Source organism: Fundulus heteroclitus, chromosome 18, assembly GCF_011125445.2.
Source record: "Fundulus heteroclitus isolate FHET01 chromosome 18, MU-UCD_Fhet_4.1, whole genome shotgun sequence".
In the NCBI taxonomy this organism is placed as follows: Eukaryota; Metazoa; Chordata; class Actinopteri; order Cyprinodontiformes; family Fundulidae; genus Fundulus; species Fundulus heteroclitus.
In genome coordinates this window covers 25,405,195-25,427,677 of record NC_046378.1, presented here as the reverse complement: position 1 = coordinate 25,427,677, position 22,483 = coordinate 25,405,195, and the positions used below count along the sequence as shown (strand labels likewise).

The 22,483-nt window shown below is 40.6% G+C and overlaps 1 protein-coding gene across 1 annotated transcript; it reads right to left on the bottom strand.

The window, feature by feature from the left end:
* Positions 1-17,313: 17,313 nt before the first annotated feature.
* LOC118566720 (extracellular calcium-sensing receptor-like) lies at positions 17,314-22,483 on the bottom strand. The gene is made up of 9 exons (XM_036149940.1): positions 22,335-22,483; positions 21,882-22,176; positions 21,656-21,742; positions 21,220-21,489; positions 19,850-20,056; positions 19,489-19,764; positions 19,037-19,264; positions 18,834-18,957; positions 17,314-18,260 (listed from the first exon to the last, which is right to left on the bottom strand). Exons 1-9 carry the CDS (start codon positions 22,442-22,444, stop codon positions 17,347-17,349), a joined length of 2,511 nt encoding a protein of 836 aa, XP_036005833.1. The 5' UTR covers positions 22,445-22,483; the 3' UTR covers positions 17,314-17,346.

The window sequence follows — 22,483 nt, the reverse complement described above, 5'->3', positions numbered from 1 at the left end:
TCTGCATAGTTATGGTAGCTGATGATGTTGTTTCTTATGATCTGAGCTAGAGGAGCATGTAGATATTGAATAGGAGGGGACCCAGGATGGACCCTTGGGGAACCCCACATGTGATTTTTGTAATCTTCGATGTAAAGTTACCTACTGATACAAAAAAGTCCCTGTCCTTTAAGTAGGATTTAAACCAGTGGAGAGCTGTACCACAGAGGCCGACCCAGTTCTCCAGGCGTTCTAACAGAATGGAGTGATCAACAGTATCAAATGCTGCACTGAGGTCCAACAGAACCAGCATGGTGGTTTTTCCGCAGTCTGTATTTATATGGATGTCATTAAACACCTTAATAAGGGCGGTCTCTGTACTGTGGTGAGCACGGAAGCTAGACTGGAAAACGTCAAAGCGGCTGGTCGTTGTTAAGAAGGTGTTTAATTGTTGAAACACAGCTTTTTCAATAATCTTACTGATAAAGGGGAGGTTTGAGATGGGCCTGTAGTTCTGGAGTAGTAGTTTGTCTAAATTGTTCTTTTTTAACAGTGGTTTGATAATTGCTGTTTTTAGGGACTGGGGGGAAAACACCTGACAGAAGGGACGTGTTTATTATCTGAGTCAAATCAGACGCTATGACAGGCAAAACTTTCTTAAGGAAAACTGTGGGTAGAGCATCAAGACAGCATGAGGAGGAACTTAGCTGCTGAATGATCTCCTCTAAGCTTTTGGAGTTTATTTGGCTGAATTGGGACATTTTGTCAGGATAAGTTCCAGCTGAATACGGCTTTGGTTCTAGAGTTGGTGTGGATGTACAAACTGATCTTCTAATTATCAGTTTATTTATTTTTTAGACTAGTTCCATATGAGAGGTTGCAAGAAAACTTGTAACTTTACTGAATTTGCAGCTTAAGAAGATTGGGTTTGACAGACAACACCAACTGTCCCCTCAATCCAGTGCACACAATACCACAACAGACCTCATCACGCTCTACAGTACATCAAGAAAACTAAATCAACTAAAACAACTTCACGAGTGCACATGAAATGAAGTTAATCCATATTTGTGTGTCAGGGTGTCTAAGCACTCTCCAGAATTTGACATCTCAGCAGAACCTGTAATAATTATAGAAAGTAACGTTATAGTTGTTCTGCCTTTTGTTAAGACTGCAAGGAATTCATGTCGTGAATACATTACATAAATAAGATATAAATTAATTATTAGTCAGAGGAAATCCATGCTAAAAACAGTTAGAAACGTTTTGGGTTCATATTTAATCAGAGTGAGACATCACAACTTTGTTAGATCTCTATGTGAATTACGTGAGATAGTGAGTGCTCTCACCTTAAATAAAAGATCTTTGACATATTTTGCTCTGGTAAAAGCTGCTTTTCAGCGATGAAGCTAGGGAAACTGCTAATGTTGAAGTTGAATTTGTTCTACACGCTTCTGCCTTGGAAAATATTCGTCTTTTTACAAAAAGAATTTTTAAAGCCAGATTTGTGAATAAAGGTTATTCAGAGAACGCAAGAAAAGGAAGCTTTGTGTGGGTAACTTTTGTCCCAGCTGTCTAGCTGCATATGGCCCCAGGACAGCACAATTGTTTTCTTGAAGTATAATTTTGGAGAAGTAGAAACAAGTATTAATTTCAAAAGGTAGGTAAAAGAGGAAAAAAGTTTTTACAAAATCTTAAAATGTTGGATAGTTGTTATTTCCTTCTTGCTGTGAAAATTGGTGAAATATTATCATTTTTAATGCTTAGATATAAAATTGCAAGGCAATTACTAAAATTGCCGTTTCTTGAAAATGTTTTTTGGCATGCCATACTTTATATTTATAGGTAGCCTAGATGTGCATAATAAAAGAGTGGAACTAAACGCTGGTCTAAAATTTTTATGGAGCTTTAACATGCTAAGAGTAATAACGTTAGATGATTATATCTTTAAAATGAGATAACTGTCTCATAAAATGTGATAGTTTACTTGGTCTAAAGAGATGATTCAATTCAATGTTATTTATATAGCGCCAATTCATGAAATATGTAATCTCAAGGCACTTTACAAAGTCAAAATCAATCAGATTATACAGATTGGGTTGGATTATACACATTGGTCAAAAAAATTCCTGTATAAGGGAACCAGTTTATTGCATCAAAGTCTTGACAAGTAGCATTCTCTCTTAAAGAAGTGAACAGCCACAGGGAGAGTCGTCTACATTGTCCATGGCTTTGCAGCAATCCTACCTACTGAGCAAGCATGAAGCAACAGCGGGAAAAAAAACTCCCCATTAACGGGAAGGAAAACCTCCAGCAGAACCGGGCTCAGTGTGAACGGTCATCTGCCTCGACAGACTGGGGGTTACAGAAGACAGAGCAGAGACACAACAAGAGAGACAAAAAAGCACAGAAGTTCTACATTAGATGGTAGTAGCGGTTGATCTGTCTTTCCTGGATGATGCCACAGCTAACAGAACGCCGGACCAGGTGAAGAAAAAAGTTAAAAGTTCTTCTACTATGAAGAAAAAAGAAAAATCAAAAAGTTAAAAGCTGAAATGACAACAGTCATTCAAAATTGAAGAACAATAGACACTGATGTCCTGCAGTAGCCTAAATGTATAGCAGCATAACTATAGAGGTAGCTCAGGGTAACATGAGCCACTCTAAGTATAAGCTTTTAAAAAAAGGAAAGTCCAAAGAGCCAGCTTCTAGTGGAGAAGTTCAAGTATCTTGGGGTCTTGTTCATGAATGAGGGGAAGATGGAGCGGGAGATCGACAGGCGGATTGGTGCAGCGTCTGCTGTGAAGTGGGCGCTATACCGGTCCGTTGTGGTGAATCTGCACCAGATTTTTTGTGAGTCGTGGGGGAGCGCTGCCGAACACGTTCGTGTAAATCGCCCAGTGGACGGGCGGGCAAAATGCGTGACAGCATCTGCGGTGGCGGGCGGCCGGCGGTGCGCAAATCCCAGCGGTGGCCAAGGCCGGAGCGGCGCTTTGCTGCGAGGGCCGCTCATCACCGCTTGCGGTTTTAATTATTATTATTATTATTCTGCCCCCCTAAAGAGGGGCCTTTTTGGGGGCTTTCTCATTTTCAAAAACTCACCAAACTTTGCAGATACAAGGTGACTGTTTAAAAATTTTGTATTTTAAGGTCGTCACAAAAATCAAAAGAAAAATGCCTCAACGGCGCCACCTAGCAATTTTCAAAGGACCCTTTGCTATTCACTCACTTCATCGTAGAGACATGAAATTTGGTACAGTGGTAGAGCTCACCAAGACGCTCAGAATTTACAATTAATGTCATAGTGCAAAAATCACAGGAAGTCGGCCATTTTAGATTGAAGGTCTGATTTTGACCTCAATTTTGACAGTTACAGCATTGGTATTTGATCGAACTCCTCCTAGAGATTTTGAGTGAGCGGCTTGAAACTCGGTCAGTCTGATCATAAGGCATGGCCAATTAAAAGTTATCAAAACGGTGAGTTTTTGAGCATGCTGAAGGGGCGTTGGCAGGGGTCAAAGTTCACCTACTCGCCATGAAACACAAAACTGTTATATTTCATACACAAAAACTCACAGAGCCACCAAACTTTCAGTAGTTGATCACCACTAGGTCTTCTTTAATATCCAATGGTCAAATGATGACATTGCTTAGGCCACGCCCCCTGACAACAGGAAGTGTCATGTTTTGTTGTAAGCAGTCGCTATGTTACCCCTCTGAGCTAATCAACATGAAACTGTGTCAAGAGACAGAAGACATATTGGTGTGTTGTGGATTCCAGCCCCAAGTGGATTCCATGGAGCAGGGCGGCGTAGTGGCGTGGGGAAGTCACATCAAACCATATATTTTTAATCTTTTGACAGCATTATTTGCTCAAACCTGTCCACCAGGTGGCAGCAAGAGACCACAAATAAACCACAAACCAAGTTGTCTTGTTCAGTAAGGCAAGGCAAGGCAAATTTATTTATATAGCACAATTCAGTACAAAGACAATGCAAAGTGCTTTACATGATTAAAATATAGCAAAATAAAACAGAATAAAAGCAAGTAGGAATAAAATGTAGATAGAAAAAAGAACCAAAAAGTGGTGATTCAGTTAACTAGAACAGTTGAAGGCAATCCTAAACAAATGTGTTTTTAATCTTGATTTAAAGGAACTCAGGCTTTCCGCACCTTTACAATTTTCTGGAAGTTTGTTCCAGATCAGTGGAGCATAGGAACTAAATGCTGCTTCTCCTTGTTTAGTTCTGGTTCTAGGTATGCAGAGTAGGCTAGAGCCATAAGACCGTAATGGTCTGGATGGTTAATACACTGATAACAAGTCTGATGTATTTAGGTGCTAAGCCATTCAGGGATTTATAGACGAACAGAAGTTTTTAAAGTCTATTCTCTGATATACAGGGAGCCATGGAAGGACTTTAGAACTGGGGTGATGTGCTCTACTTTCTTAGTCTTAGTGAGGACGCGGGCAGCAGCGTTCTGGATCAGCTGCAGCTGTCTGATCCACTTTTTAGGCAGGCCTGTGAAAACACCGTTGCAGTAATCAATTCTACTAAATATAAACGCATGGATTAGTTTTTCCAGATCCTGCTGAGACATTAGTCCTTTAATCCTGGAAATGTTTTTCAGGTGGTAGAAATCTGACCTTGTAACTGTCTTTAGATGCTTTTGGAGGTTCAGGTCTGAGACCATTACTACTCCAAGATTTCGGGCCTGATCAGTGGTTCCTAGCTGAAGCGACTGAAGCTGTGTGCTAACCTTTGATCTCTCCTCTATTGGTACAAAAATTATTACTTCTGTTTTGTTTTCATTCAACTGAAGAAAATTTTATCACATCCACGTATTGATTTCTTCTAGGCATTTACTTAGTTCCTGAATTGGTTCATAGTCACCTGGTGACATGGTGATGTAGAGCTGTGTGTCGTCTGCATAGTTATGGTAGCTGATGTTGTTGTTTCTTATGATCTGAGCTAGAGGAGCATGTAGATATTGAATAGGAGGGGACCCAGGATGGACCCTTGGGGAACCCCACATGTGATTTTTGTAATCTTCGATGTAAAGTTACCTACTGATACAAAAAAGTCCCTGTCCTTTAAATAGGATTTAAACCAGTGGAGAGCTGTACCACAGAGGCCGACCCAGTTCTCCAGGCGCTCTAACAGAATGGAGTGATAAACAGTATCAAATGCTGCACTGAGGTCCAACAGAACCAGCATGGTGGTTTTTCCGCAGTCTGTATTTATATGGATGTCATTAAACACCTTGATAAGGGCGGTCTCTGTACTGTGGTGAGCACGGAAGCCAGACTGGAAAACGTCAAAGCGGCTGGTCGTTGTTAAGAAGGTGTTTAATTGTTGAAACACAGCTTTTTCAATAATCTTACTGATAAAGGGGAGGTTTGAGATGGGCCTGTAGTTCTGGAGTAGTAGTTTGTCTAAATTGTTCTTTTTTAACAGTGGTTTGATAATTGCTGTTTTTAGGGACTGGGGGGAAACACCTGACAGAAGGGACGTGTTTATTATCTGAGTCAAATCAGACGCTATGACAGGCAAAACTTTCTTAAGGAAAACTGTGGGTAGAGCATCAAGACAGCATGAGGAGGAACTTAGCTGCTGAATGATCTCCTCTAAGCTTTTGGAGTTTATTTGGTTGAATTGGGACATTTTGTCAGGATAAGTTCCAGCTGAATACGGCTTTGGTTCTAGAGTTGGTGTGGATGTACAAACTGATCTTCTAATTATCAGTTTATTTATTTTTTAGACTAGTTCCATATGAGAGGTTGCAAGAAAACTTGTAACTTTACTGAATTTGCAGCTTAAGAAGATTGGGTTTGACAGACAACACCAACTGTCCCCTCAATCCAGTGCACACAATACCACAACAGACCTCATCACGCTCTACAGTACATCAAGAAAACTACATCAACTAAAACAAGTTCACGAGTGCACATGAAATGAAGTTAATACATATTTGTGTGTCAGGGTGTCTAAGCACTCTCCAGAATATGACATCTCAGCAGAGCCTGTAATAATTATAGAAAGTAACATTATAGTTGTTCTGCCTTTTGTTAAGACAGCAAGGAATTCATGTCGTGAATACATTACATAAATAAGATAATAATTCTTAGTCAGAGGAAATCCAAGGCAAAAACAGTTAGAAAAATTTTGGGTTCATATTTAATCAGAGTGAGACATCACAACTTTGTTAGATCTCTATGTGAATTACGTGAGATAGTGAGTGCTCTCACCTTAAAAAAAGATCTTTGACGTATTTTGCTCCGGTTAAAAGCTGCTTTTCAGCGATGAAGCTAGGGAAACTGCTAATGTTGAAGTTGAATTTGTTCTACACGCTTCTGCCTTGGAAAAATATTCGTCTTTTTACAAAAAGAATGTTTAAAGCCAGATTTGGGAACAAAGGTTATTCAGAGAATGCAAGAAAAGGAAGCTTTTGTGGGGAACTTTTGTCCTAGCTGTCTAGCTGCATATGGCCCCAGGACAGCACAATAGTTTTCTTGAAGTTTAATTTTGGAGAAGTAGAAACAAGTATTAATTTCAAAAGGTAGGTAAAAAAGGAAAAAAGTTTTTACAAAATCTTAAAATGTTGGATAGTCGTTATTTCCATCTTGCTGTGAAAATTGGTGAAATATTATCATTTTTAATGCTTAGATATAAAATCGCAAGGCCATTACTAAAATTGCCTTTTGTTGAAAATGTTTTTTGGCATGCCATACTTTATATTTATAGGTAGCCTAGATGTGCATAATAAAAGAGTGGAACTAAAACCTGGTCTAAAATTATTATGGAGCTTTAACTTGCTAAGAGTAATACTGTTGGATGATTATATCTTTAAAATGAGATAACTGTCTCAAAAAATGTGATAGTTTATTTGGTCTGAAGAGATGATGCAATTCAATGTTATTTATATAGCGACAATTCATGAAATATGTCATCTCAAGGCACTTTACAACGTCAAAATCAATCAGATTATACAGATTGGGTCAGATTATACACATTGGTCAAAAAATTCCTATATAAGGGAACCAGTTCATTGCATCAAAGTCTTGACAAGTAGCATTCTCTCTTGAAGAAGCGTAGAGCCACAGGGAGAGTCGTCTGCATTGTCCATGGCTTTGCAGCAATCCTACCTACTGAGCAAGCATGAAGCGACAGCAGGAAAAAAAAACTCCCCATTAACGGGAAGGAAAAACCTCCAGCAGAACCGGGCTCAGTATGAACGGTCATCTGCCTCGACAGACTGGGGGTTACAGAAGACAGAGCAGAGACACAACAAGACAGACAAAAAAGCACAGAAGTTCTACATTAGATGGTAGTAGCGGGTGATCTGTCTTCCCTGGATGAAGCCACAGCTAACAGAACGCCAGACCAGGTGTGCCTACTATGAAGAAAAAAGAAAAATCAAAAAGTTAAAAGCTGAAATTACAACAGTCATTCAAAATTGAAGAACAATAGACCCTGATGTCCTGCAGTAGCCTAAACCTATAGCAGCATAACTATAGAGGTAGCTCAGGGTAACATGAGCCACTCTAACTATAAGCTTTTTAAAAAAGGAAAGTCCCAAGGGCCAGCTTCTAGTGGAGAAGTTCAAGTATCTTGGGGTCTTGTTCACGAATGAGGGGAAGATTGAGCGGGAGATCGACAGGCGGATTGGTGCGGCGTCTGCTGTGAAGCGGGCGCTATACCGGTCCGTTGTGGTGAATCTGCACCAGATTTTTTGTGAGTCGTGGGGGAGCGCTGCCGAACACGTTCATGTAAATCGCCCAGTGGACGGGCGGGCAAAATGCGTGACAGCATCTGCGGTGGCGGGCGGCCGGCGGTGCGCAAATCCCAGCGGTGGCCAAGGCCGGAGCGGCGCTTTGCTGCGAGGGCCGCTCATCACCGCTTGCGGTTTTAATTAGGCCCGAGCAGCGAAGCGCTGCGAAGGCCTATTGTTTCTGTGTTGTTTCTTATTATTATTTTTATTCTGCCCCCCTAAAGAGGGGCCTTTTTGGGGGCTTTATCATACTCAAAAACTCACCAAACTTTGCAGGTGCATGGTGACTGTTTAAAAATTTTGTATTTTAAGGTCGTCACAAAAATCAAAAGAAAAATGCCTCAACGGCGCCACCTAGCAATTTTCAAAGGACCCTTTGCTATTCACTTACTTCATCGTAGAGACATGAGATTTGGTACAGTGGCAGAGCTCACCAAGACGCTCAGAATTTACAATTAATGTCATAGTGCAAATATCACAGGAAGTCGGCCATTTTAGATTGAATGTCTGATTTTGACCCCATTTTTGACGTGTACAGCAGTGGTATTTGATCGAACTCCTCCTAGAGATTTTGAGCGAGTGGCTTGAAACTCGGTCAGTCTGATCATAAGGCATGGCCAATTAAAAGTTATCAAAACGGTGAGTTTTTGAGCTTGTTGAAGGGGCATTAGCAGGGGTCAAAGTTCACCTACTCGCCACAAAAAATAAAACTGTTATATCTCCTACACAGAAACACACAGAGACACCAACCTTTCTGTGATTGATCATCATCGGGTGTTCTTTAATATCCAATGGTCAATGGATGACATCACTTAGGCCACGCCCCCTGACAACAGGAAGTGTCATGTTTTGCTGTAAACGGTCGCTATGTTACCCCTCTGAGCTAATCAACATGAAACTATGTCCAGAGAGAGAAGACATGTTGTTGTGTTGTGGATTCCAGCCCCAAGTGGATTTGATGGAGCAGGAGAGCGTGGCGGCGTGGTGAAGTCACCTCAAACGCCGCTGCCATATGTTTGGCTCTGAATTCCACATTTTTGGGCCGAGCTGCTTAAAACTCACTTGGATGCATCCTTATCCACCCCCCAACAGGAATCCATAACAAACTTTGGTGGGCATGACCTAATGCCTCAACGGCGCCACCTAGCAATTTTCAAAGGACCCTTTGCTATTCACTTACTTCATCATAGAGACATGAGATTTGGTACAGTGGTAGAGCTCACCAAGACGCTCAGAATTTACAATTAATGTCATAGTGTAAATATCACAGGAAGTCGGCCATTTTAGATTGAAGGTCTGATTTTGACCCCATTTCTGACGTTTACAGCATTGGTATTTGATCGAACTCCTCCTAGAGATTTTGAGCGAGCGGCTTGAAACTCGGGCAGTCTGATCATAAGGCATTGCCAATTAAAAGTTATCAAAACGGTGAGTTTTTGAGCATGCTGAAGGGGCGTGAGCAGGGGTCAAAGTTCACCTACTCGCCATGAAACACAAAACTGTTATATTTCATACACAAAAACTCACAGAGCCACCAAACTTTCAGTAGTTGATCACCACTAGGTCTCCTACAATATCAAATGGTAAAATGATGACATTGCTTAGGCCACGCCCCCTGACAACAGGAAGTGTCATGTTTTATTGTTAACAGTCGCTATGTTACCCCTTTGAGCTAATCAACATGAAACTGTGTCCACAGACAGAAGACATGTTGCTGTGTTGTAGATTCCAGGCCCAACTGGATTCCATGTAGCAGTGCGGCGTGGCGGTGTGGCGAAGTCACCTGAAACACCGCTGCCATATGTCCAGACTTCCATAGGATATTGACAAATTTAATAAAAAGTAACTTAAAATTACCTTAAAAGGACAACATTTTTAAAAGTCAAAAGGCTTATTTAATGCTTTGAGAACATCTCTTCTATTCGGCTACAAAATCAACCAAAACAGGATGATCTTTTAAGCTATAAGACCATTTTTAAGATGTCAACACATAGATTTTAAACTGGTGGGTCGCCGCTGCCTCCGGTGGCCAAATGCATCGCTGCATCAACTGATCTGCACCAGTTTAATCTCGTCATGGCAAAATTATTTTTTCTCTTCATGTGTGGCCCTAGTACTCCATCGTAAGAACACCGCTGTCGTTACCGCGGGTCCTGGGGGGGGAAAAAAAACGCTGCTCCTGGGGGGAATTTTTGATTATGCTCACGCATAGATGTGTAATACTTCTAATTGCAATTCAGACAGGCGCAGACTGCACCGTGCAGTTCATTTTAAAGAGGCAGTTTTGGCGCATATTCCGATAGAAATGGGCTGCGGGGAGCCTAAGTGTGTTGTCGTGGGCGTGTTTACCCGCTGCAGGTAACCGCTGTGAAACAATCAGAAAGATTTCCCCGATTAATAACATCTTTATGGGGCGCTAGACTTATTGTTACTATGTGCTGCTTTACCAGTTCTCTCTCTCTCGCTCGCTTGCTCGTCATCGGACAAAAATCAAACTGCTTCGTGTTTGTATTTGAAATTGTGCGTCAGACTCAGATTTAGAAGTGTTGTTACGACGTTTGAGCTGTAACTGCAACCGTTATATATATCTTGTAACTTTACTGAATTTGCAGCTTAAGAAGATTGGGTTTGACAGACAACACCAACTGTCCCCCCAATCCAGTGCACACAATACCACAACAGACCTCATCACGCTCTACAGTACATCAAGAAAACTAAATCATTATTAATTAATTCTTAGTCAGAGGAAATCCATGGTAAAAACAGTTAGAAACGTTTTTGGTTCATATTTAATCAGAGTGAGACATCACAACTTTGTTAGATCTCTATGTGAATTACGTCAGATAGTGAGTGCTCTCACATTAAAAAAAGATCTTTGACGTATTTTGCTCTGGTTAAAAGCTGCTTTTCAGCTATGAAGCTAGGGAAACTGCTAATGTTGAAGTTGAATTTGTTCTACATGCTTCTGCCTTGGAAAAATATTTGTCTTTTTACAAAAACAATGTTTAAAGCCAGATTTGGGAACAAAGGTTATTCAGACAACGCAAGAAAAGGAAGCTTTGTGTGGGGAACTTTTGTCCTAGCTGTCTAGCTGCATATGGCCCCAGGACAGCACAATAGTTTTCTTGAAGTATAATTTTGGAAAAGTAGAAACGAGTATTAATTTCAAAAGGTAGGTAAAAAAGGAAAAAACTTTTTACAAAATCTTAAAATGTTGGATATTCGTTATTTTCATCTTGCTGTGGAAATTGGTGAAATATTATAATTTTTGATGCTTAGATATAAAATTGCAAGGCAATTACTAAAATTGTCTTTTGTTGAAAATGTTTTTTGGCATGCCATACTTTACATTTATAGGTAGCCTAGATGTGCATAATAAAAGAGTGGAACTAAAAGCTGGTCTAAATTTTTTATGGAGCTTTAACTTGCTAAGAGTAATAACGTTAGATGACTATATCTTTAAAATGAGATAACTGTCTCAAAAAATGTGATAGTTTACTTGGTCTGAAGAGATGATGCAATTCAATGTTATTTATATAGCGCCAATTCATGAAATATGTCATCTCAAGGCACTTTACAACGTCAAAATCAATCAGATTATACAGATTGGGTCAGATTATACACATTGGTCAAAAAAATCCTATATAAGGGAACCAGTTCATTGCATCAAAGTCTTGACAAGTAGCATTCTCTCTTAAAGAAGCGTAGAGCCACAGGGAGAGTCGTCTACATTGTACATGGCTTTGCAGCAATCCTACCTACTGAGCAAGCATGAAGCAACAGCGGGAAAAAAACTCCCCATTAACGGGAAGGAAAACCTCCAGCAGAACCGGGCTCAGTATGAACGGTCATCTGCCTCGACCGACTGGGGGTTACAGAAGACAGAGCAGAGAACAACAAGACAGACAAAAAAGCACAGAAGTTCTACATTAGATGGTAGTAGCGGGTGATCTGTCTTCCCTGGATGATGCCACAGCTAACAGAACGCCGGACCAGGTGTACCTACTATGAAGAAAAAAGAAAAATCAAAAAGTTAAAAGCTGAAATGACAACAGTCATTCAAAATTGAAGAACAATAGATTCTGATGTCCTGCAGTAGCCTAAACGTATAGCAGCATAACTATAGAGGTAGCTCAGGGTAACATGAGCCACTCTAACTATAAGCTTTTTAAAAAAGGAAAGTCCCAAGAGCCAGCTTCTAGTGGAGAAGTTCAAGTATCTTGGGGTCTTGATCACGAATGAGGGGAAGATGGAGCGGGAGATCGACAGGCGGATTGGTGCGGCGTCTGCTGTGAAGCGGGCGCTGTACCGGTCCGTTGTGGTGAATCTGCACCAGATTTTTTGTGAGTCGTGGGGGAGCGCTGCCGAACACGTTCGTGTAAATCGCCCAGTGGACGGGCGGGCAAAATGCGTGACAGCATCTGCGGTGGCGGGCGGACGGCGGTGCGCAAATCCCAGCGGTTGCCAATAGGCCAGAGCGGCGCTTTGCTGCGAGGGCCGCTCATCACCGCTTGCGGTTTTAATTATTATTATTATTAATCTGCCACCCCAAAGAGGGGCCTTTTTGGAGGCTTTATCATACTCAAAAACTCACCAAACTTGGCGGATGCAAGAAGACTGTTTAAAAATTTTGTATTTTAAGGTCGTCACAAAAATCAAAACAAAAATGCCTCAACGGCGCCACCTAGCAATTTTCAAAAGACCCTTTGCTATTCATTTACTTCATCGTAGAGTAATGAAATTTTGTACAGTTGTAGATCTAAGCAAGACGCTCAGAATTTACAATTAACGTCATAGTGCAAATATCACAGGAAGTCTGCCATTTTAGATTGAAGGTCGTAATTTGACCTCATTTTTGACGTTTACAGCATTGGTATTTGATCGAACTCGTCCTAGAGATTTCGAGCGAGCGGCTTGAAACTCGGCCAGTCTGATCATAAGGCATGGCCAATTAAAAGTTATCAAAATGGTGAGTTTTTGAGCATGTTGAAGGGGCGTTAGCAGGGGTCAAAGTTCACCTACTCGCCACAAAACATAAAACTGTTATATCTCCTACACAGAAACACACAGAGGCACCAAACTTTCTGTGATTGATCATCATCGGGTCTTCTACAATATCCAATGGTCAAATGATGACATCGCTTAGGCCACGCCCCCTGACAACAGGAAGTGTCATGTTTTGCTGTAAGCGGTCGCTATGTTACCCCTCTGAACTAATCAACATGAAACTGTGTCCATAGACAGAACACATGTTGATGTGTTGTGGATTTCAGGCCCAACTGCATTCGATGGAGCAGGGGGGCGTGGCGGCGTGGCATATTCACCTCAAACGCTGCTGTCATACGTTTGGCTCTGAATTCCACAGTTTTGGGCCAAGCTGCTTAAAACTCATTTGGATGCATCCTTATCCACCCCCCAACAGGAATCCATAACAAACTTTAGTGAGCAGGACTTAGTTTCTCTATAGCGCCACCAAGCAATTTTCAAAGGACCCTTTGCTATTCACTTACTTCATCGTAGAGTGATGAAATTTTGTACAGTTGTAGATCTCAGCAAGACGCTCAGAATTTACAATTAATGTCATAGTGCAAGTATCACAGGAAGTAAGACATTTTAGATTGAAATCTGAATTTTGACACCATGTTGACATAGTATCAAATACCATCATCATCAAGTTTGATCATATTTGATCAAACCTGTCCAGCAGGGGGCAGCAAGAGACCACAAATGAACCCCAAAGGAATTTCTCTTGGTAAGTAACTGATCTTAACTCTTTGGTTTCCTTATATATTTAAGTTGAACAGATATACAAATCCTGCTTGAAAACTGACAAACTTACTCTTGTTCAATTCATTTCAGTTTTTATTTATATAGCGCCAAATCATGAAACATGTCATCAGGGGTGGACTGGGACAAAAAAATCGGCCCTGGCATTTTGGATTAGACTGGCCCACCACATTTTTTTGTGTACTGAATGTGTATACCAACTGTACAATACCTTGAGGCCAGGTTAATAGAAATTAGTGAAAGTGGACACTTAAAATACTTCTAAAATATTAATTTATTAACACGGTAAAATGTAAACTCCATCACAGCACAGCAACTATTCTTAGATCAGAGAGAGAGAGAGAAAGAGAGGTGTCAGGGTCAATCACACATATTATCACGTTACATCATTATAAGAAGTTATTGTAAGTTGCTCATCAGATCTATTCAGTCTTCCATATACTGTAGGGTAACATTGGACTAATGTGCACTCACTGTGTAAAAAAGGATGCCAATGACAAAATGAACCAGAGCAAGGCCTCACTTATCATGGAAAGACAGAAAATATATAATAACATAATATAAATTTTGATTTACTCAGTCATTTGTAATAAGTATTTTATTTATCTAATTTCCTAATTTTTGATCATATTTTCTTTAAAATCGCAGACTTTTTGCTATTTTTCATGTAAATCCTTGGTGGCGCTTCATAGCGAAGCCGGTGAGGCCGCAGCAAGCTTGGCCTCCCCTGGGATTGTGCAATCCCATGTTAACTGCGCTGACTTCCATTCTGTGAATGCATCTTCCTGTCTGTAGATCATAAATTCAATTGTTCAAACAGTTAAGAACAGATTTTCCACAATTTAATATATGTGGATTACGAAATGTGTTTTGGTCATCAAACTGTGTGCAGATAACATGTTTTCGTGGTGCTGGCTGATCATAAACAGCAAAGAACTGGTTGTAAGTGAGGTCGGCAGTTCCTTGGCCGCTAGGCAGGGGGCGCTCAAGGGGCACCGCTCGTGATCCCCAAATAGTAGAGTCAAAACAAGTTATTGATGTTTTATTAGCGAGTTTTGCTAAACAAGTAAAGCACTAAAAAGACTCTAAACATACAGCTGGAACAGGACTGATGAAGGAAGGCTTTCCTCCCTGGCAGTGAGCTCCATTGAGACTGAGAGACTTTTAAAACTGAAGAAGATAAAGAGAACTTTTACCGGAAAATTATGATATTTTTGTTCAGAAAGAGCGCCGCAGGGACTTAAATTATAAGTAGAGGTAAGACAGCGATACTTATTCATGTTTTGTTTTTGTGATAAAATGTGCGTAATGTGGGTTATAGTTTTAGAATGTGTTACAAATGCAGAACTCCATCATAACTCATAAACTGTTACAGTCAAATGACAAATAATTTATTTTTATTTTTTCATCAAATAATCAATATTTTTCCATGTCTCTTGGTGAATTAATTTGGCTCAATCAGTCTCCTTCAGCACTTTGCAACAAGTCTACTCTGTAGTAGAGTGTATATATTTGTAAATCTGACTCTGATGACGTCAGTGCCTCACCAGCTAAGAACCCTACCGCACGTCACTGACTACAACCACCATCACCACTATATTTTACATCAGACAACGGAGCAGATGAAGGGCCTGCTGTTGGGAACATGTCAGTCAGTCAGTTTGACACATTTCGCAGCGTCCGTTTGAAGAACTCGTTTCTTTTTTTCGTGCAGTTTCTCTGCGCCTCCCTTGCGTTTCTTATCCATTACTACTGTGAACACCGCTGCACAAAGTTCCACATGGAGCGTGAAGGTGTTTTTCTACTTTATGATTGGCCTAGCCCTTTAGACTGTCAGGGATGATATGAACGGTCATCTGGGGTTACAGAAGACAGAGCAGAGACACAACAAGAGAGACAAAAAAGCACAGAAGCACACATTCATCCACTAATCTGTTCTACATTAGATGGTAGTAGTAACTTCAATCAGATTATACGTATTAAGTCAGATTATCCAGATTGGTAAATGAAATTCCTATATAAGGGAACCAGTTGATTGCATCAAAGTCGTAACAAGCAGCATTCACTCCTGAAGAAGCATAGAGCCACAGGGAGAGTCGTTTGCATTGTACATGGCTTTGCAGCAATCCCTCATACTGATCAAGCATGAAGTGACAGCAGAAGGAAAAACTCCCCATTAACAGGAAGGAAAAACCTCCAGCAGAACCGGGCTCAGTATGATCTGCCTCGACCGACTGAGGGTTACAGAAGACAGAGCAGAGACACAACAAGACAGACAAAAAAGCACAGAAGTTCTACATTAGATGGTAGTAGCGGGTGATCTGTCTTCCCTGGATGATGCCACAGCTAACAGAATGCCAGACCAGGTGTTCCTACTATGAAGAAAAAAGAAAAATCAAAAAGTTAAAAGCTGAAATGACAACAGTCATTCAAAATTGAAGAACAATAGACCCTGATGTCCTGGAGTAGCCTAAACGTATAGCAGCATAACTATAGAGGTAGCTCAGGGTAACATGAGCCACTCTAACTATAAGCTTTTTAAAAAAGGAAAGTCCAAAGAGCCAGCTTCTAGTGGAGGAGTTCAAGTATTTTGGGGTCTTGTTCACAAATGAGGGGAAGATGGAGCGGGAGATCGACAGGTGGATTGGTGCGGCGTCTGCTGTGAAGCGGGCGCTGTACCAATCCGTTGTGGTGAAGAGAGTGCTGAGCCAAAAGGCGAAGCTCTCGATTTACCGGTCGATCTACGTTCCTACTCTCATCTATGGTCACGAGCTTTGGGTCGTGACCGAAAGAACGAGATCCCGAATACAAGCGGCCGAAATGAGTTTTCTCCATAGTGTGTGTGAGCTCTCCCTTAGAGATAGGGTGAGGAGCTCAGTCATCCGGGGAGGACTCAGAGTAGAGCCGCTGCTTCTTCACATCGAGAGGAGCCAGTTGAGGTGGCTTGTGCATCTGATTAGGATGCCTCCTGGACGCCTCCCTGGTGAGGTGTTCCGGGCACATCCCACCGGGAGGAGGCCCAGGGGGAGACCCAGGACACGCTGGAGGGACTATGTCTCTCTGCTGGGAATGCCTTGGGATTCCTCCTGAGGAGCTGGCCCAAGTGGCTGGGGAGAGGGACGTCTGGGCCTCCTTTATAAAGCTGCTACCCCCGCGATATTGCTAAAGTGTTCGTTTAGCAATAGTCCAATTGCTAAAGTGTTACTTTTACATTACTTTTGGGTGTGTATCCACCAATTTAGATGGTAAACTTTCATAAAAGCTGTCTTAATGCAAGAAACAAAACCCTTAAACACATGAAATAGCAAGTAACTTCAAAAAACTAAAATGGTTTTGTTAACTTTTCACATTAAGCTGGATTGACAGCTAGTAAGATACCTTTGATTAAATTGGTATACTAATGTTTAAACCAGGGGTGTCAAAGCTACGGCCCGCGGAATTCGGCCTGTCGAACGATTTAGTCCGGTCCGGTGGCCAAACGCATTATCATTATTTAACGGCTGTATCTCCTCGCTGCATTGAGCGATCTGCACCAGATTTTTTGTGAGTCGTGGGGGAGCGTTGCCGAACACGTTCGTGTGAATCGCCCAGTGGATGGGCGGGCAAAATGCGTGACAGCATCTGCGGTGGCGGGCGGCCGGCGGTGCGCAAATCCCAGCGTTGGCCAATAGGCCAGAGCGGCGCTTTGCTGCGAGGGCCGATCATCACCGCTTGCGGTTTTAATTGTATTTATGGCTGTACATAATGCACCTCAATGGAGTAGAATGTGTGTATAGTTTCTAGGTAGTTCACTTCTCCAACACCTTTTTTTTACCTTTCAGTAGTGCTTCGCCCCATTATAGCTTTCTTTGTATTTCTTTCTGGTCTCAGCAGAATTATGTAACATTTGGGTCCAAAGAGTGCTACCAAAAGGGCAAAGCTGGAGGCCAGGATTGCAAACACCTCTACTGCATCTGCATGTTTTCCTGGTGAGCTGATATAAGCAGGTATGAAGGCCACCCACACGGCACAAAAAATTAACATACTGAATGTGATTAATTTTGCTTCATTGAAGTTGTCAGGAAGATTCCTGGCCAGAAACGCAATCAGAAAACTGACTATGGCTAGTAAGCCAATATAACCAAGTAACACTGAAAAACCGACTGTTGAGCCAACAACACATTCGTAAACTATCTTGTCGTTGTGGTAGTGAGTATTTTTATACGGAGCTGGTGAGTAGGTGACAAGCCAAGCCGTACAAATTGCAGCTTGAACAGAAGTGAGAACTAGAACTGTTCCTCTCTGCTGTGAAACACCAAACCACTTAAGGCTGGCTCCCCCTCCTGGTTTGGAGGCTTTGAAAACAGCCAGAACCACCATTGTTTTAACCAGAATGCACGAGACACAAAGCACAAAGCTAATTCCAAATGCTGCATGTCTCAGCTGACACGTCCAGAGCCTGGGCCGTCCAATAAACAGCAGGGAACAGAGGAAGCACAGTTTAAGAGACAGCAAAAGTTGGAAACTGAGTTCTGAATTGTTGGCTCTCACTATAGGCGTTCTGCGGTGATAGATGAAAATTCCCAGAACAACAGCACAGGTGAATGTGCCCAGCAATGAGGCAGCTGTCAAACAGATCCCTAAAGGTTCCTGATAGGAGAGGAACTCTGTTTTCTTGGGAACACAGAGATCTCGCTGGGGACTGGACCAGAAATCCTCTGGACAGCTGAAACACTCCAAGGAATCTGGCAAAACGAAGAACATCGTGTGATATATGCAGTCAAATGAAACAATTCACACATTGATATCTAATCCTTTGAAAAAGGACGTGGTTTTAATTGCATTTAAATAAAGGACAATTACCCAATATAATGCATTAATCAAAACGTATAAACACAAATACATTTTCTAGGTCAGGAAACCCAAAAATTTTGATTTGCCCCATCACAGATGATAACTTCGTAATAAAAAACAAACAAACACGTAATCTTAAAAAAAAAAAAAAAAAAAAAAAAAAAAAAAAAAAAAACAGGTCACCTTCTTCAATTTAGGAGGAGGCAATATATACCACACAAAACTTATCTGAGATATGTATGACTTAATTGTTGCTGTCAATTTATTTTTAGCTGATCAGCTTAAAAATCTTTCATGGCTGTTTGTGAAAGAGACATGTTAGATTGATCTGCACTCAGCACGCTTTTACAGTCATACTGGCAACTCAAACCACTTTATATTGCCTAATTTTTTTCACACTTGTAAACACTGTAATTTTATGAAACAATACTGTGTACCAAAAACTCTTAAATACAGAAACCTACTGGTCTTGTTATTGACTTTTCCTTCAGCGCAGGGGAAGCAGTCAAAACAGCATTCAGGTTCTCCCTTCTTTCTAACCATACGGGTACCCGGAGGACAGACCTCACTGCAAACTGAACGGGGTGGCTGTAAAAGAAAAATAAGCAGGTCACTCTTTTTGAAACTGCCTTCACGATCTATAAGAGAGAAAAGAGAAAGAGACTACCTTGTTGGATACAAAGTTCCAGAAGATTTTGTCAACATCAAGTGTGAGTTGCTCACCATTGAATGCTGACATTTTAACCTCTCCAACATTTTGAACTCCAATTACTCCATCAGGGAGCCAGAGCCAATTCATAATGTCATATATTGGTAAAGCGTCACCATTCTCATCAAATGACACTTGATCACCAAAGGATGTGGTAAAATTAACCCTTTCCAAGTAATACACAAGCTAAGAGAAAGCAAATGAGAGACACAAAAAGCAAAGATGGCAGACTGAAAAATAAAATTCAATAAATTCCAAGTTTGTGCATCTCAACTTGCACTGACATTGACAGAGTAAGACAATTTTGAACATGTCTGCACTCATTTTACTAAGGCACCAATTTATTGGTTTAACTTTGCTTATCTATACGAACCTGTCCAATATTCATAAAGCAGCCAAGCCTCTTTTACCTGCCATGGTTGAAGTGTTTCCAAAGTAGCACAGCTTCCCTCTTTAAAAGGCCCACTCCCTGGTTTACAATGCAGCAAACCATGAAGGGCATATGCCAGTGCATACACAGCTTTGTAAACGTTGTATTCGGGCCTGAGGTTAGAAATGTCTAAGAACTCAGTCTCTACAGTCCTTAAATCTTCTTTTCCAGTGCAAAGTTTTCCCCCGTTTTCAACCCAGCCTACTGGAGGTGGTGCAAATCTACACTGAAATGTGAATTCCCAAAACTGGTTTACCTGAAATATATCAAAACTTTAAGTGAACCAATAATTATGTATCACTTGTGGAAGTACTATATTTGGTGATACGGTCAAATCTTACAATGCTATTTCCATAGCTGTTGTTGTGCTGTATATTAGGATTTATTTCTGACAGGTAGTCCCTGAGGCCTGGTATCTCTCCTCGACGGATAGCGATGCCCAATGTGCCTCCAAGGTACGGCATGAGGTCAGAGGTCTGAAGCATGGAGGCTGTGGACCAGGCTTCACTCGCCAACCACTGCAGGCCTGTCAAGTTCTGTCTCACCACCTATTCATGTACAAAATATGTTGTCAAAATGTCTTTCAAATGTTTAACTCGATGTACAGCATTGAAAATGTATCATAATGACAAATACATTGTCTTTCATTCACAGATGAAATCTATGTTTAGTTCAGTAAAATCGTGGATAGCTACTTTTATTAACAATTAATAAAAGTAGCTACACAGTTTAATAGCACAACCAATGAAGTTGAATGCGCTGCTGTAGTGTTTAGTCATGGGATTAACTAAGTGATATTTTTTTGTAATGCACATCCTTCATTCTGAGATGGTGAGAGTTGGAACTATATATCTTTGATAAATATAACCTCTGCACATCATGGAGCCTTTCTTCCCCTTAGAACAACATTACCACCAGTGACAGTTCCTCATGAGAGTTAGTAAAGAAAGGATTAAAACCTGATCACAAGAAGGAGACCTCTTCATCTGCTAAACATCAAAAAATGTTTGATAATATAGTAATTAATGATTTTTTTTGCCATCAGCCACACATAAAAATATTGATAAAAGCAGAAATGATGATATAGTCTGATAATAATGACAAATGTTCCCATAGATTATAGACAAAAATCTATTGTTTTGAGGTTGAGTCACCACCAGCTTATAGGCTCTTTGTGTACCTTGAATTTGAAGATATTCTTTCAGATATTTTGGTTTGCACTTTAAAGTGATGTAATGTCTCCATTTAAGAGCTGAATTACCCAAATGAAGGCCAACATATTAAAATAAACAGTTGTTTCAGTTTTATGTTTGACCATGAAAAGCCAAGACATTACTTTAGTTAAAATATTTCTTTCTTTAACAGTTTTTGTTTTTTGGTATGACAGGATACTTATCTTAGCAATTTTCACAATATGTGTCATATGTTTGCATTATAAAATGATAGACATTTACAAACAAGATAAATGTAATCATTTCACAATATAAGATTTATGCACCTTCAGAGGTCATTTTAAAAGACCACAGAAAAGAAAGTTTAGCAATAAAAATGCCCTATTTATCCAGTTTGACCATATCATATACTTCAGACTGTGATAGCTGGTACATACCCATATGTACCCATATGTAGTGTTATCACAAGTACACATTTTAAATCATCTTGGCAATTTTCATTCTATGTGAAAGTATCTAATCTAACTAAACATAAATACCTCCTCCATGAGATTGATCATGTGGCTTTCATGTGCAAACACAATGACAACATGAGCTGTGGATTTCTTCATCACATCCACTATCCTCCTCAGCTCTGCAGCCTCGTTGCTCCACGGCAACACCTCTAAGTAGGCCAGGCAGCTTTTACCAGACAGACTCAGATCAGACTGAAATGATCTGGCAGCGTGGAGCCCATAATCATCATCACTGATCAGAAGTCCCACCCAAGTCCAGCCAAAGTGTTTTAGAATCTGAATCATAGCATTCACCTGAGAAAGAACGGAGTTAGAGGATGAGAGGAACCTTTTGTGGAAAATCTGATAAAAACAAAACAAAAACATTGGCTAATTTTTCTCCTTTTTTCCTAAACTGCAAAGCTAAAGTTTTTTTTTTTTTTAACATTGTATCATCATACTTCTCAGTTTAAAGGTTTACCTGGAAAGCATCGCTTGGTATCGTTCTAAAGAAGGATGGAAACGTCTTGCGGTCACTTAGACAGGAACATGTGGCAAAATAACTCACCTGTTAAAAATACACATTGCAAATCCTTATATGTTTTTAAGACAAGCTACTTCAAAGCTAGCTACTTCAAAACTTATGAAAGCTGAACAAATCCTAAACAATCTGACAGAACAACTAGAAGATAAAGCTGAAAACTTACCATAGGTACTCTGTACAAACCTAAAACAGTGGAGATGGCAATAGAACGTGTGGAGGAAGAATCCCCCACAATTCCCAACACTGGAGCCCTTCCCTCACAGCTCTCTTCCATTAGAATTTGCTCCTCTTGACCACTTATTAATGCCATTGCCGCACGGAATCCTATTCCGAGTTTAACACAGTTGTCATACAGACTGTACCCCAAAGTCATGTTGGGTAACAGCTTGGAGTTCCTGTTGATCTCATCAATTGCAAAAGCCATGGTTTGGGCCTGCCTAAATCCTACAACATCAAAACTAAAACAATAACACAACGGTTCAATTCACAAAAACACAACACAGGAGGTAAAGAAAGACTAAACAGCAATATTGTTTCCCATTTTGTAGAAGTAAACAAACACACACAAAAAAATACTTTAGAGTAATGAGGTTTCTTTTTCCACATTTATGCTTACCCATGGCAGGTAGGATGCTGAGGCTCAGATGTAAAAGATAGTTCAGGAAACACTGAAAAGAAATTTATCGTAAATAACCCCCCCAAAATTACATCTCCAGCCTTGTCCATACTACTTAGATGAAACTGTCCTTGTGACAGACAGGAGGA